The following is a 16,624-nucleotide window of genomic DNA, read 5'->3' as shown; positions in this document are numbered from 1 at the left end:
CGATCAACTCAGACAGCATCAATGCTCACATGACAAATTGACAAATGATGCCATGACATGTCTGACATATACTGTATGTTCCCTAGTCTGGACTTTTCAGGACCTCATCAACACTGTCGATGTCCCGCACTTTAATTAAGACTAGCTCCTTATTGACTTTCCTCAAAGCTTCACTCTCTCAATATGTTGGAATGGTGAGGAGGACAAGAGTCATATCTTCTTTACATAGGGTTTTAGTTGGTTGCAGAGTTTAACGGGTTTAGTCAGACTAGTTGCTCCTGGGACTGTTCTGACAGGATGTCTCCTGTGGGGGCGATGTCGTCGATGCACTTAGTAATGAAGCTGGTGACTGATGTGGTAAACTCCTCAATGCCATCAGATGAGTCCCGGAACATTTTCCAGTCTGTGCTAGCACATAAATCCGGCAGCATAGCATTCGCTGATACTTCCTGTTTGGGTTTTTGTTTGAAAGCAGGAATCGGGAGAATAAAGTTATGGTCAGATTTGCCAAATGGAGGGTGAGCGACAGCTTTGTATGAGTCTCTGTGTGGAGTAAAGATGATCTAGAGTTTTTTTTGCCTCTAGTTGCACAGGTGACAGAAATGAGGGGAAACGGATTTTAGTTTTCCTGCATTAAATCACTGGCCACTAGGAGCGATTTTCTTGTTTGCCTATGGCCCTATACAGCTTGTTGAGTGTGGTCTTAGTGCCAACAACGGTTTGTGATGGTAAATAAACAACTACGAAAAATCTGGATGAAAACTCTCTTGGTGAATAGTATGGTTTACAGCCTATCATGAGGTATTCTAACTCAGGTGAGCAGAACACTGAGACTTCCTTAATATTAGAGATTGAACACCAGCTGTTGTTGACAAAGAGACACACTCCACCCCCCTTGAGCTTACCCAACGCTGCCGTTCTGTTCTGCTGATGCATAGAAAAAAAGAGCTAGAATATTATCCATGTTCTTGTTCAGCCAAGTTTCAGAGAAACATAGTATATTACAGTTCTTCAGATCCCGTTGATAGGAGTCTCGAACAGAGCTCTTCCCGTTTGTTCTCCAGTGATTATATATTTGCCAATAGAACAGAGGGCAGAGGAAGTAGTGGGAATATTTGGGTAAAATCTTATTCAGTTAGAGCAGCAGAATTGTTGTTATTTACTTTTTCTTCTGTTGTTGTTCTCTAGACTGTAAGAACCAGTCAGTGTTGCAGCATGTGTCTGTTAGTGCCAGTTCGTGGGGAGAAGCGACGGGTTGTCAGTCTGATTGGGCGCCCAACAGCTCCCAGGCTGACCCAGGATCAAGGGGCTGCACCTGGGCTGCAGATCAGAACGACAGCCTGCAGTGGCTCCAGCTGGACCTGGGGGAGAAGAAAAGGATCACAGGTGAGATAAGAGCCCTACTCAGGGAAACATGCTCTCAAACATTAAGCTTCCAAAACTCCTCTCTACCTGACTCTACAAATAGAAGCTAAGTAGCAGGCTTATTTCATTTATTAGGATCCCCATATTGCTGTACTTACAGTGCCTTCAGAAAGTATTCACACCCCTTGACATTTTCCACATTGATTAAATTGAGATTTGTTGGGCCACTGGCCTACACACAACCCTGTAATATCAAAGTGGAATTATGTTTTTCGAAATGTTTACAAATGAATTACAAATTAAAAGCTGAAATGTATTCAACCCCTTTGTACTGGCAAGACTAAATAAGTTCAAGAGTAAAAATGTGCTTAACAAGTCACATATTAAGTTACATGTACTCACTCTGTGTGCCACATACAATTATCTGTAAGTTCCCTCAGTCGAACAATGAATTCCAAACATAGATTGAACCACAAAGACCAGGGAGGTTTTCCAATGCCTCGCAAAGAACGGCACCTATTGGTAGATGAGTAAAAATAAAAAGCAGACATTGAATATCCCTTTGATCATGGTGAAGTTATTAATTACACTTTGGATGGTGTATCAATACATCCAGTCACTACAAAGATGTGGGCATCCTTCCTTAGTCAGTTGCCAGAGAGGAAGGAAACCGCTTAGGGATTTCACCATGAGGCCAATGGTGACTTTAAAGAACTTAGAGTTAAAAGGTTGTGATAGGAGAAAAGTGAGGATGGATCACCGACATTGTAGTTACTCCACAATACTAACCTTAATGACAGAGTGAAAAGAAGGAAGCCTGTAAAGAATAAAAATATTTCAAAACATGAATCCTGTTTGCAACAAGGCACTAAAGTAAAAGTGCATCAAATATGGCAAAGCAATTAACTTGTCCTGAATACAAAATGTCATGTTAGGGGCAAATCCAATACAACACATTACTGAGTACCACTCTCTATATTTTCAAGCATAGTGGTGGCTTTATCATGTTATAGGTATGCTTGTAATCGTTAAAGACTGGGGAGTTTTTCTGGATATAAAAGAAATGGAATGGAGCTAAGCACAGGAAAAATCCTAGAGGAAAACCTGGTTCAGCCTGCTTTCCATCAGACATTGGGAGATTAATTCACCTTTCAGCAGGACAGTAACCTAAAACACACGGCCAAATCTATCAAATTTTCAATCAAATGTATTTATGAAGTCCTTTTTACATCAGCAGATGTCACAAAGTGCTATACAGAAACGCAGCCTAAAACCTCAAACAGCAAGCGATTATAAGAGTACATGGCCATTTAAGGCCAGATTGTTCTTCAAGAGGTTCAAACGTTCATAGAAGACCAACAGGGTCAAATAATAATCACAGTGGTGGTAGAGGGTGCAACAGGTCAGTACCTCAGTAAATGTCATTTGGCTTTTCATAGCCGAGCATTCAGAGGTCGAGACAGCAGGTGCGGTAGAGAGAGAGTCGAAAACAGCAGGTCCGGGACAAGGTAGCACGTCCAGTGAACAGGTCAGGGTTCCCTAGCCGCAGGCAGAACAGTTGAAACTGGAGCAGCAGCACGACCAGGTGGACTGGGGACAGCCAGGAGTCTTCAGGCCAGGTAGTCCTTAGGCCTCCGGAAGGGGATGTAGAGTGAGAGAATAAAAGGGAGCGTATTCACACAAGACACCAGATAGGACAAGAGAATTACACCACATAACAGACTGACCCTAGCCCCCCGGCACATAGATTATTCCAGCATAGACACTGGAGACTGAGACAGGGGTGGGTCGGGGGACACTGTGGCCCCATCCGACGATACCCCTGGACAGGGCCAACCAGGCAGGATATAACCCCACCCACTTTGCAAAAGCACAGCCCCCACACCGCTAGAGGGATATCAACAGACCACCAATTTACTATCCTGAGACAAGACTGAGTATAGCCCACGAAGATCTCCTCCACAGCACGAGCTGGCGGGGGAGACGCAAAACCAGACAGGAAGAGCACGTCTGTGACTCAACCCACTAAAGTGATGCACCGCTCTTAGGAACGGCATGGAAGAGCACTAGTAAGCCAGTGACTCAGCCCCCGTAGTAGGGTCAGAGGCAGAGAATCCCAGTGGTGACAGGGGAGCCGGCCAGGCAGAGACAGCAAGGGCAGTTCTTTGCTCCAGTGTCTTGCCGCTCACCTTCGCACCTCTGGGCCAGACTACACTCGATCATAGGACCTACTGAAGAGATGAGTCTTCAGTAAAAACATAAATGTCGAGACCGAGCCTGCATCTCTCACATGGATAGGCAGATTATTCCATTAAAATGTAAATCTATAGGAGAAAGCCCTGCCTCCAGCTGTTTGCTTACAAATTCTAGGGACAATAATAAGGCTTGCATCTTGTGACCGTATCGTACGTGTAGGTATGTACGGCAGGACTAAATCAGAGAGATAGGTAGGAGCAAGAACATGTAATGCTTTTTTAGGTTAGCTGTAAAACCTTGAAATCAGCCCTAGCCTTAACAGGAAGCCAATATAGAGAGGCTGGTACTGGAGTAATATGATAACATTTTGGGGTTCTAGTCAGGATTCTAGCAGCCATGTTTAGCACTAACTGAAGTTTATTTAGTGCTTTATTCGGATAGCCGGAGAGTAGAGCATTGCAGTAGTCTAAACGAGAAGTACTATCCGTCATCCATCAATCATTTGCTCCTATTTCAGTCTCATTCTGAACGTCGTAATATCCTGTAAATCTGCACGAACCCTAGTCTCCATGATGAATCAGTTTACACAAATTGGCTTAATTATTTATTTACTAACTAATGAAATAATCCCACAGAAATAAATACACACACACACACACACACAGGATAGATTATACACTGATTATTACACATGATGTAATGAAAAGTCCCTAGTGGACTAACTCAATATGACGGCTGGTTACACAATGAAAGGGGGTGGGGAACGAAAGAGCGGTAGAAGGAGAGACAAAGGATTTCAACTATTGTACATACAGTTGAATAATACGCTCATCGTAATTATGGATATTTAGCACCCTAACAAACTCTCATTCAGATTTAGAAAAGCAATGTACATATTTATGCTTGTATGTCTTTGTCGTCTCTCTCTCTTAAAACCGCCCGGGTCCATTTTCTGGGGAGTCAGTCGACAGAAAGTCTCTGGTTGTGTAAGTCTCTGGTTGTCCACCAGAGGTCACCATATCCTTTGTAGTTGTAGTAGTTTGGTCTAGGAGTGTCTGTTAGAATGGTTCTTCCTTAGGTGTACCGCGCGGTGTTCAGCCGGCCTTGTCCTTCACTCAGTTTGTTTAGAATAAATACCACCCGTAGTGGTATCACCACCTATAGTGGTGAGAGGAAATTGTTATTTGTCTCTTGACTTTGGTAAAGTTTCCGAGGCTAACAGTGCATAAACAGCTGCAGACTGAATGTTGCTGTGTAGTCTTCTCCAAGAGAGAGTTTCAGAGGGTATTACGATATAAACCAGTTCGTAACATATTCAGCTCACGCTGCACATATACTGGTCTTTAGTTTTAAACCATTTCCCAGCCGTGTAGCCACCGCTCAACGCTGTCTGGTCTCTAAAGATTCCAACCAATTCAACATGTGGATGATCCTCACATTCTAATGTAAATTTCATTAGGAGTCCTTGTATAAACACTCTTGGGGAAAAGGGGCGTTCCCTATTTTGGCATAATGTCTGTGCTCACGTGGTCATGGTTACTGACTGGGTAAAACTTTGCAGGAAAAACAATTATCTAATTAACATTTAGTCTCACATTTAGTCTCACATTTAGTCTTCTCACAAATAGTTTAAAATTTAATCATATAAGTTCCAGAACATTTAGTTGTAAATCTGATAACTGGGACGTATACATTTATAGAGTTACTGTTATTTGGTTCAACCGTCCTTAATGATATCACAAAACAACAACTTATTTGACATGATTATTGTTTAGAGACCCACCAACCATTTCCCACATTATTTATGTTATAAATATTGTTTCAATGTCCAACCTTTTGATGTTAAAGCTTTGGACAAGTGTCTATCTAATACTCAGACATTCCATTCTCAATACTGCAGAGCCCAAAGACAGTTTCTGCAAGGTATTCATGATCCAGTTGTTAAGTCATAAAACCAGGCCAAATTCATCCCTCTCCCCCTCTGCGGAAGAGGGCGCTGTAGAGCTGACCCACTGTAACCTGATCCTTCGGATCCTCCTAGGAGAGTCATGACACTTTATTACTTCCACTTTTAGTGAGTTTGGTACACATCCGGTGGATAGGGAGCCATTTATTATGTTCGACATAGGAGGGCCAAGCACAAGAAGCAGCTATTTCAGTAGTTTCGTTGGAAAAGGGTCCAGAATGCAGCTTGACGGTTTAGAGGCCATGACTATTTTCATGAATGTCTCGAGATACATGATTGAGTGTCTCCATTGATCCTAGTTCCTGACAGTTCTGTGCAGACTCAGAACAACTTAGCTTTGGAGAAATACGCAGATTCAAAGTGGTCCGTAGTTTGCTTTCTAATAATCATGGTCTTTTCTTCGAAGAAGTTCATAAATGTATCACTGCTGAAGTGAAAGCAATCCTCTCTTGTTGAATGCTGCTTTTTAGTTATCTTTGCGACAGTATCAAAAAAACATTTTTGGATTGTTCTTATTCTCTTCAATTAGGTGGGAAAAATAGGATGATCGAGCAGCAGTGAGGGCTTTTTAATATTGCGCAGTACTGTCTTTCCAAGCTAGTCAGAAAACTTCCAGTTTGGTGGAGCGCCATTTCCGTTCCAATTTTCTGGAAGTTTCCTTCAGGGCTCGGGTATTTTCTGTATACCAGGAAGCAAATTTCTTGTGACAAATGTTTTTTTGTTTTCGGGTGTTACGCAAGGTTAAATAAAGATCCTCGTTTAGGTGGTTAACTTCTTACGGATGAAATCCCGTTAACGGGATCGATTTGACAACAGCCAGTGAAAGTGCAGGGCGCCAAATTCAAACAACAGAAATCTCATAATTAAAATTCCTCAAACATACAAGTATTATACACCATTTTAAAGATGAACATGTTGTTAATCCCATCACAGTGTCCGATTTCAAAAAGGCTTTACGACGAAAGCATACCGTCGCTTAGTTGAGCGGGGAAAAAACTAAGACGTTGATAAATATATTAAAAGTAAAAACCGAAGAGTTTGGCAGATAGCCAAGTACCAACATACTGCACGGCAACAAATCTGGAAATTGAAAGGGGGAAGGGGCTTTACCTCTTAGTGCCTTCCCTCCAGGTCCTGACATCTCAGATAAATACTGTCTGTGTCTGAAATGGCACCCTATTCCTCATTCACTTTTGACCAGAGCCCTATGGCGCACTAAATAGGGAATAGGGTGCCATAAGGGAAGTCCGGCCCTGTGTCTATTCTTTATCCCCGCGGACGGACGGACAAAGAGGAGGAGAAGAAGTCAATTTGTTCCAACCATTCTTAGCAGTGTGTAAACTATTTTTTTTCTACTCTGGAGTTCCTTACCAAGATGACAGGGAATGTTCCTGAGTGGCAAGTTATAGTTTTTACTTAAATCTGCTTGAAATTATATGGAAAGACCTGCAAATGGTTGTCTAGCAGTGAGCAACAAGCAATTTGACAGAGCTTGAAGAATTTTTATGTGAATGAATAGTTTCTGAAGGCACTGTACCTTTTAGTTTACTAGGCTAAGCTTATTTTAAGGCGTTTTTCACATCTGGAATTTCGAGATTTGGTTGTAGCCTACTGGTACAGATTTCCACCGTTGCCAATCTCTCTCTCCTGATGAATGTCAATCCCTTGTTACTGGGCCTGCTCAATGCTCAGCATACTGTTAACATTACAGTTAACTGTAATGAAGTAGGAGCCTTGGTGTTCTTGGCCAAGTCTTATAGGATCAATGGCAATTTCCTCCCCCCGTGGCATCACTTAAAAACAGGCGTTTAGATTTAACCCTCTCCTGCCTGGCTGTTTCCCCCCATTCGTAGCCCTCTGTAGAGGATGGTAATAGGATTAAGGCTCAACACACACACACACACACACACATCTGCCGGAAAAAGCTGAGAAGGGATAGAATGCGATCTGATCCAGGGGGTTGTTTAAAGGGGGTAATTTCTCTTATAAATGGGCCTTTCTTTTGATTTAACTCTGGATGGCTCACCACTGCAAAACTGTAGCACATGTGTACACACGCAGACACACACGCAGACACACACACACACGCAGACACACACACACACATAGCATTAGACCAGTAATCTAATGTATTAGACCAGTTCTCAGTAACGCATGAAGGGAGAGTGCCCCTCTTTGCTGCTGCTCCTCCACAAACAAGAAAGTGACTTTCAAAGGCCTGTTTAAGTGTAGCACAATGCAATAGTTTATTTTGAGTGTGGTGTGTGTAGTCAGCAAGTCCCAAGTTAATTTCATGCTACTTTACAACACATTGGGTTCCAGTCAAGGAAGAATGTCTAGCTTTGTCTGACGGTTCAGAAATCCAGAGCTAAGGGGAACGTCGTTTTGATTGGAATGCGGTTCCTTGAAAATGGAAGCACTGTTGTCGTAGAATTGTTGTTGTGCAACCATCGTAAGACTCTATAGCCTGAAGAATACAACCCTTTCTTTCCTTAAGGATCCTGCCTTTCTGATACTCATATTATGGCAGATTGGATTTCTGTTGTTGTCGTGCATTGGAAACCCCTGTTGCTCTTTATGCAACAAAAGTACATTTTAGCTGTGAAAACAACAAATACCTTCAGAGTCTGCGATTCTGTATTTGAAATATGACAGTAATTTCCTATAATGATAGGTTGCACTGCGTCTCCATATGAACCACAATGCCCTGTGTAATGACATGTTGTGGGTCACCCGTCTGCCGCCATATTGTTCTGGCCCTGTGTCAGGCGCTCATCTGCCACAAAAACGCTCATCATGGCTGTCTGGGAGCTGCAAATGTCTGGAAGGGTTTCCCCTTGGTGTTGCAGTGACTGTTCTGCTCTCTGAGGTGATGTCTCCTTTCCCTGTTCCAGCACATTCCAGGGCTGACCAACGGGTGACATCACTGCCCTGGAGACAGACAGAGAAAAGGGGATGAAAAATGTTGAACAATAGACATTTTAGAGAGATTTAGAGTTTTTACCTTCTCTATTTTTTGTTTTCCAGGGATTATCACGACTGGCTCTACTATGTTGGGCTATCACTACTATGTAAGGAGCTTCAAGATAGTTCACAAGGAGAGGAGTCGGTGGAGGACTTACACACAGAACAACAGCACACAATACATGGTGAGTAATCCAGATTAAATGATCTAATATCTGACTCCAATGTCGAATTGCCTGATCATGGAACAATATACATTTCGGTATGTGTTATTGGGCAACAATTTCTTTACATGTAATCAATGTGTTATGTTGCCGATGAATCACAAGAATGCATGCCTTCCATTAAACCTTGCGACCACCTCCCCCTCGCTCCCTCCGTCTCTCCCTTCCTCCCTGTCAGATATTTGAGGGGAACCAGGACAGTCTGCATCAGACCAGGAACACCTTCCACAATCCAATCATAGCCCGCTACCTGCGGATCATCCCTCAAACCTGGCACCAGAGGATTGTCATGAGGGTAGAGCTGCTGGGCTGCACGAATCTCAGAGGTACACATCCTAACCCCCATCTCAGAGCTACACACCCTAACCCCCATGTCAGAGGTACTCATCCTAACCCCATGTCCAGACCACAGTACTGAGTGTGTGGGTCTGGCTACAATACCAGATAGTATTATCAGTGAGTTAGTAGATAGTGATTGATGACTACATGTATAGTTGAAGTTGGAAGTTTACATACACTTAGGTTGGAGTCATTAAAACTTGTTTTTCAACCACTCCACAAATTTCTTATTAACGAACTATAGTTTTGGCAAGTCGGTTAGGACATCTACTTTGACATGTGCATGACACAAGTCATTTTTCCAACAATTGTTTACAGACATATTATTTCACTTATAATTCACTGTATCACAATTCCAGAACTTTACATACACTAAGTTGACTGTGCCTTTAAACAGCTTGGAAAATTCCAGAAAATTATGTTATGGCTTTAGAAGCTTCTGACACCATTTGAGTCAATTGGAGGTGTACATGTGGATGTATTTCAAGGCCTACCTTTGCTTGACATCATGGGAAAATCAAAAGAAATCACCCAAGATCTCAGAAATAAATTGTAGACCTCCACAAGTCAGATGTTCCTTGGGAGCAATTTTAAAATGCCTGAAGGTACCACGTTCATCTGTACAAACAATAGTGTTCAAGTATAAACACCATGGGACCACGCAGCCATCATACCTCTCAGGAAGGAAACACGTTCTGTCTCCTAGAGATGACTGTACTTTGGTGTGAAAAGTGCAAATCAATCCCAGAACAACAGCAAAGGACCATGTGAAGATGCTGGAGGAAGCAGGTACAAAAGTATCTATATCCACAGTAAAACGAGTCCTATAACAACATAACCTGAAAGGCTTCTCAGCAAGGAAGAAGTCACTTCTCCAAAACCGCCATTAAAAAGCCAGACTACAGTTTGCAACTGCACATGGGGACAAAGATTGTACTTTTTGGAGAAATGTCCTCTGGTCTGATGAAACAAAAATAGAACTGTTTGGCCATAATGAGCATTGTTATGTTTGGAGGAAAAAGGGGGAGGCTTCCAAAGTTGTGGCAAAATGGCTTAAGGACAACAAAGTCAAGGTATTGGAGTGGCCATCACAACGCCCTGAGCTCAGTCCTATAGAAAATGTGTGGGCAGAACTGAAAAAGCATGTGCGAGCAAGGAGGCCTACAAACCTGACTCAGGTACACCAGCTCTGTCAGGAGGAATGGGCCAAAATTCACCCAACTTATTGTGGGAAGCTTGTGGAAGGCTACCCGAAACATTTGACCTAAGTTAAACAATTTAAAGGCAATGCTACCAAATACTAGTTGAGTGTATGTAAACTTCTGACCCACTAGGAATGTGATGAAAGAAATAAAAGCTGAAATTAATCATTCATTCTACTATTATTCTGACAATTCACATTCTTAAAATAAAGTGGTGCTCCTAACTGACCTAAGACAGGGATTTGTACTATGAATAAATGTCAGGAACTGTGAAAACTGGATTTAAATGTATTTGGGTAAGGTGTATGTAAACTTCAACTTCTTCTGAGAGGACAATTATGAAACAGTTTCATATTAGATAACTACGGATCTGTTGTTTTACAGTTACATACAATAAAGTGGGGAAGTAAGTTAGTTCTGTTATTTTGGTTTTGGACTGTATCAAGTTTTTGTCAAACCTGCTGACAGCTAACCCCCCCCGCTCTCTCTCTTCCTCTTCGCTCCCTCTCGCTCCTTAGTGAACATGTCGTCCCAGGTCACATTACCCACCAAACCCAAGCCTCCGGTGGGGGACGAAGAGATCACTGAGCCAGTGCCCTCCCAGGCAGACCGCGGTACCCATCTCATTAAAACACTGCATTAACCATCCACCAGATGCCTTCTGTTTGTTTATGTATTAGCTGGCTAACATGCACACTCCTTTCATCTCTATTCTCAGGGAAGCTGGCCATCATCATCGTACCCATAGTCTTATCTGTGGTGCTCCTGCTGGTTGGGATTTGTGTATTCAAGATGCTGCAGAAGTAAGCGACTTGTTCATGTCATTTGAATAGATAATGTAATGTTTTTAGAGACCGTAATGTAAGGTTGTGTAAGGAGAGCTTGCACCTTCATAACTTGAGCATTTCCTGTCCCCATGACAACATGACTCACAAACTCAGATTAGCCTGACCTTATACGTCCCCATAGCAGCGAGTTATCTCTACCGTGTGCCTACTCCCTAAAGTATGTCTGTTACGTATGTGTGGTAGATGTTGTCTGTCTGCCTCTCAGTATGCATGAGAGGGAGATGTTTTCAGGAAAAGGGAGAGTGGAAGAGAAGAAATAGATTAGAGTGAGGGAAGATACACTATATACTGTAGGACAATGAGGGCCAGGGAGATTCCTAGAACGGTCCTTTGGAATGGCTGCCTGTCTGTTGCTCAGATAGCATAACGAGCCTGACCGGACTACCAACTAAACCACAGTCGAGCCTGACCTGACTACCAACACAACCACAGTCGAGCCTGACCTGACTACCAACACAACCACTGTCGAGCCTGCCCTGACTACCAACACAACCACAGTCGAGCCTGACCTGACTACCAACACAACCACAGTCGAGCCTGACCTGACTACCAACACAACCACAGTCGAGCCTGACCTGACTACCAACACAACCACAGTCGAGCCTGACCTGACTACCAACACAACCACAGTCGAGCCTGACCTGACTACCAACACAACCACAGTCGAGCCTGACCTGACTACCAACACAACCACAGTCGAGCCTGACCTGACTACCAACACAACCACAGTCGAGCCTGACCTGACTACCAACACAACCACAGTCGAGCCTGACCTGACTACCAACACAACCACAGTCGAGCCTGACCTGACTACCAACACAACCACAGTCGAGCCTGACCTGACTACCAACACAACCACAGTCGAGCCTGACCTGACTACCAACACAACCACAGTCGAGCCTGACCTGACTACCAACACAACCACAGTCGAGCCTGACCTGGCTACCAACACAACCACAGTCGAGCCTGACCTGACTACCAACACAACCACAGTCGAGCCTGACCTGACTACCAACACAACCACAGTCGAGCCTGACCTGACTACCAACACAACCACAGTCGAGCCTGACCTGACTACCAACACAACCACAGTCGAGCCTGACCTGACTACCAACACAACCACAGTCGAGCCTGACCTGACTACCAACACAACCACAGTTGAGCCTGACCTGACTACCAACACAACCACAGTCGAGCCTGACCTGACTACCAACACAACCACTGTCGTCAGTGTCAGAACACTATTCTTTTTATTTTACCTTATTTACCTTTACCTTAGGCAAGTCGGTTAAAGAACAAATTCTTATTTTCAATGACGGCATAGGAACAGTGGGTTAAGGGACAGAACGACAGATTCTTACCTTGTCAGCTCGGGGATTCGACCTTGCAACCTTTCGGTTACTAGTCCAACGTTCTAACCGCTAGGCTACCTGCCGCCCAAGGAGGAGGATGATACACCACACATACCATTAATCTCTTTACTATCAGCCTTCATTGTCTTTGGTTATTATTTACCTTTATTTCAACAGGGAAGTCATATTGAGCCCTGCACAATACAAAAATGAACACGTCAATTAAAACAAAAACATTATTTTTTAAATTGTATTTCTTTATTTATTTTACTCCGTTTTCTCCCCAATTTCGTGGTATCCAATTGTTTTTAGTAGCTACTATCTTGCCTCATCGCTACAACTCCCGTACGGGCTCGGGAGAGGCTAAGGTTGAAAATCATGCGTCCTCCGATACACAACCCAACCAAGCTGCACTGCTTCTTAACACAGCGAGCATCCAACCCGGAAGCCAGCCGCACCAATGTGTCGGAGGAAACACCGTGCACCTGGCAACCTTGGTTAGCACGCATTGCACCCTGCCCGCCACAGGAGTCGCTGGTGCACGATGAGACAAGGACATCCCTACTGGCCAACCCCTCCCTAACCCGGGCGACGCTAGGCCAATTGTGCGTCGCCCCACTGACCTCCCGGTCGCGGCCGGACCTCCCGGTCGCGGCCGGAGTCTCTGATGGCACAGCTGGCGCTGCAATACAGCGCCCTTAACCACTGCGCCACCCGGGAGGCCAAAAACATTCTTCATTATAAAATAAATTGCCCTAGGGACACCAAAGCATCTAATCGAAGCTGCTGGTTGATGCTTATTTATAAAACCCTCTTAGGCCTCGCTCCCCCCTATCTGAGATATTTTCTGCAGCCCTCATCCTCCACATACAACACCCATTCTGCCAGTCACATTCTGTTAAAGGTCCCGAAAGCACACACATCCCTGGGTTCATTGCAGCTAGCGACTGGAACGAGCTACAACAAACACTCAAACTGGACAGTTTTATCTCAATCTCTTCATTCAGAGACTCAATCATAGACACGCTTACTGACAGTTGTGGCTGCTTTGCGTGATGTATTGTTGTCTCTACCTTCTTGCCCTTTGTGTTGTTGTCTGTGCCAAAAATGTTTGTACCATGTTTTGTGCTGCTACCATGTTGTGCTGCTGCCATGCTATGTTGATGTCCTTAGGTCTCTCTTTATGTAGTGTTGTGTGTGTATATACAGTGCCTTGCGAAAGTATTCGGCCCCCTTGAACTTTGCGACCTTTTGCCACATTTCAGGCTTCAAACATAAAGATATAAAACTGTATTTTTTTGTGAAGAATCAACAACAAGTGGGACACAATCATGAAGTGGAACGACATTTATTGGATATTTCAAACTTTTTTAACAAATCAAAAACTGAAAAATTGGGCGTGCAAAATTATTCAGCCCCTTTACTTTCAGTGCAGCAAACTCTCTCCAGAAGTTCAGTGAGGATCTCTGAATGATCCAATGTTGACCTAAATGACTAATGATGATAAATACAATCCACCTGTGTGTAATCAAAAGGTCGCAAAGTTCAAGGGGGCCGAATACTTTCGCAAGGCACTGTGTGTATATATATATATATTGATTTATATTCAAAATACCATGCTCAGATAAAAAAGAGCGAAGTTGCTTATTTAGCAAAGATTCAAGAATCATAGCTAGATATGGAAGCCTGGAGATGGGCCGATAATTATCAAGATCACTATCCCTGCTCTTATGGAGTGGCACAGCATTCTTATTGGCAGACTCAACATTCTTGGTTTCTCAAATGGTTGCCTCGCTTGATTCACCAACTACTTCTCCGATAGAGTTCAGTATGTCAAATCGGAGGGCCTGTTGTCCAGAGCTCTGGCAGTCTCTATGGGGATGCCACAGGGTTCAATTATCAGGCTGACTCTCTTCTCTGTATACATCAATGATGTCGCTCTCGCTGCTGGTGATTCCCTGATCCACCTCTATGCAGACGACACCATTCTGTATACATCTTCGTTGGACACTGTGTTAACTAACCTCCAGATGAGCTTCAATGCTATACAACTCTTCTTGCGTGGCCTCCAACTGCTCTTAAATGCAAGTAAAACTAAATGCATGCTCTTCAACCGATCGCTGCCTGCACTTGCCCGCCCGTCCAGCATCACTACTCTGGACGGTTCTGACTTAGAATATGTGGACAACTACAAATACCTAGGTGTCTGGTTAGACTTTAAACTCTCCTTTCAGACTCACATTAAGCATCTCCAATCCAAAATGAAATCGGAATCTGCTTCCTATTTTGCAACAAAGCATCCTTCACTCATGCTATCAAACATACCCTCGTAAAACTGACCATCCTACCGATCCTAGACTTCGACAATGTCATTTACAAAATAGCCTCCAACACTCTACTCAACAAATTGGATGCAGTCTATCACAGTGCCATCCGTTTTGTCACCAAAGCCCCATATACTACCCACCTCTGCGACCTGTATGATCTCGTTGGCTGGCCCTGGCCCTCGCTTCGTACTCGTCGCCAAACCCACTGGCTCCAGGTCATCTACAAGTCTCTGCTAGGTAAAGCCTTGCCTTATCTCAACTGAACTGCAAACATCTCTAAAGCTGGAGACTCTTACCTCCCTCACTAGCTTTAAGCACCAGCTGTCAGAGCAGCTCACAGATCACTGCGCCTGTACATAGCTCATCTGTAAATAGCCCATCCAATCTACCTCATCCCCATACTGTATTTATTTATTTATCTTTCCTTTGCACCCCAGTATCTCAACTTGAAGGACTCTTGAAGGAGTTCCCACATATGCTGAGCACTTGTTGGCTGCTTTTCCTTCACTCTGCGGTCCAAATCATCCCAAACCATCTCAATTGGGTTGAGGTTGGGTGATTGTTGAGGCCAGGTAATCTGATGCAGCACCATCACTCTCCTTCATGGTCAAATAGCCCTTACACAGCCTGGAGAAGTGTTTTGTGTCATTGTCCTGTTGAAAAACAAATGATAGTCCCTAGGGATGCACAATATATCGGTGAACATAAAAATGCCAACATCGATATTGGCCCGATGGCACGCTGACGTGCATACCTATATAACGTAGGTACATGACATAATGACGCCATATAAAATGTAGCGCTACACGTGCAACACAGCATTCCTAACCTAGCCCACAATGTCTGCTGTGTGAATCGAGCAGTCATCAAGTCGAGCAGTCATTTGAAAGAGTAAGAACATTTCAGCGAGACAACTCAAAGGCGAAATCCATTAATGCCAAGATAATAGAATTCATTGCCCTTGACAATCAACCGTTCTCTGTCATGGGTGATGTTGGCTTTCACTAACTGGTCGAGCACCTGTACACACTACCAAGTGCGCTATTTTTCAGATGTTGCCCTAGTCATGCCTATTGCACTGAGATGCAGTGCCTTAGACCGCTGTGTCCATGTGTGTGTGTGTTAACTATTTAACTGTACTAGAATGCTTAAAAGGCCGTAAAAAAGGTTTAATATCAGTATTGTTTTTTTGGCAAGGAAAATATCAGGTATCGGCCAAAAATGTCATATCGGTGCATCACTAATAGCGCCACTAAGCGCAAACCATATGGGATGGTATATCGCTGCAGAATGCTGTGGTAGCCATGCTAGCTAAGTGTGCCTTGAATTCTAAATAAATCACTGACAGTTTCATCATTAATCCCTCGTCCACACCATCACACCTCCTCCATGCTTCATGGTGGAAACCACACATGCAGAGATCATCCGTTCACCTACTCTATGTCTCACAAAGACACAGCTGTTGCAACCAAGAAGTTTAAATTTGGACAGATTTCCACCGGTCTAATGTCCATTGCTCGTGTTTCTTGGCCCAATTAAGTCTCTTCTTATTATTGGTGTCCTTTAGTAGTGGTTTCTTTGCAGTAATTTGACCACAAAGGCCTGATTCATGCAGTCTCCTCTGAACAGTTGATGTTGAGATGTGTCTGTTACTTGAACTCAGTGAAGCATTTATTTGAGCTGCAATTTCTGAGGCTGGTCACTCTAATGAACTTATCCTCTGCAGCAGAGGTAACTCTGGGTCTTCCTTTCCTGTGGTGGTCCTCATGAGATCCAGTTTCATCATAGTGCTTGATGATTTTTGCGACTGCAGTTCTTGGCACACCTGTTAATTGAAATGC

General features: G+C 43.7%; 1 protein-coding gene across 1 annotated transcript in view; it reads left to right on the top strand.

Annotated features, from left to right (window-relative positions):
• LOC110529592 (discoidin, CUB and LCCL domain-containing protein 1) overlaps positions 1 to 16,624 on the top strand; it is a 43,676-nt gene that overhangs the window by 23,064 nt on the left and 3,988 nt on the right. Inside the window, exons 8-12 of the mRNA XM_021611935.2 lie at positions 1,189 to 1,386; positions 8,555 to 8,676; positions 8,894 to 9,041; positions 10,775 to 10,870; positions 10,975 to 11,059. Coding sequence (XP_021467610.1) covers positions 1,189 to 1,386; positions 8,555 to 8,676; positions 8,894 to 9,041; positions 10,775 to 10,870; positions 10,975 to 11,059 — 649 coding nt within the window. The remainder of the gene's footprint in view (positions 1 to 1,188; positions 1,387 to 8,554; positions 8,677 to 8,893; positions 9,042 to 10,774; positions 10,871 to 10,974; positions 11,060 to 16,624) is intronic.

This window comes from Oncorhynchus mykiss, chromosome 8, assembly GCF_013265735.2.
Source record: "Oncorhynchus mykiss isolate Arlee chromosome 8, USDA_OmykA_1.1, whole genome shotgun sequence".
NCBI classification, from domain to species: Eukaryota; Metazoa; Chordata; class Actinopteri; order Salmoniformes; family Salmonidae; genus Oncorhynchus; species Oncorhynchus mykiss.
The sequence above is the reverse complement of the archived record's forward strand: the minus strand, read 5'-3'. Positions and strand labels throughout refer to the sequence as shown.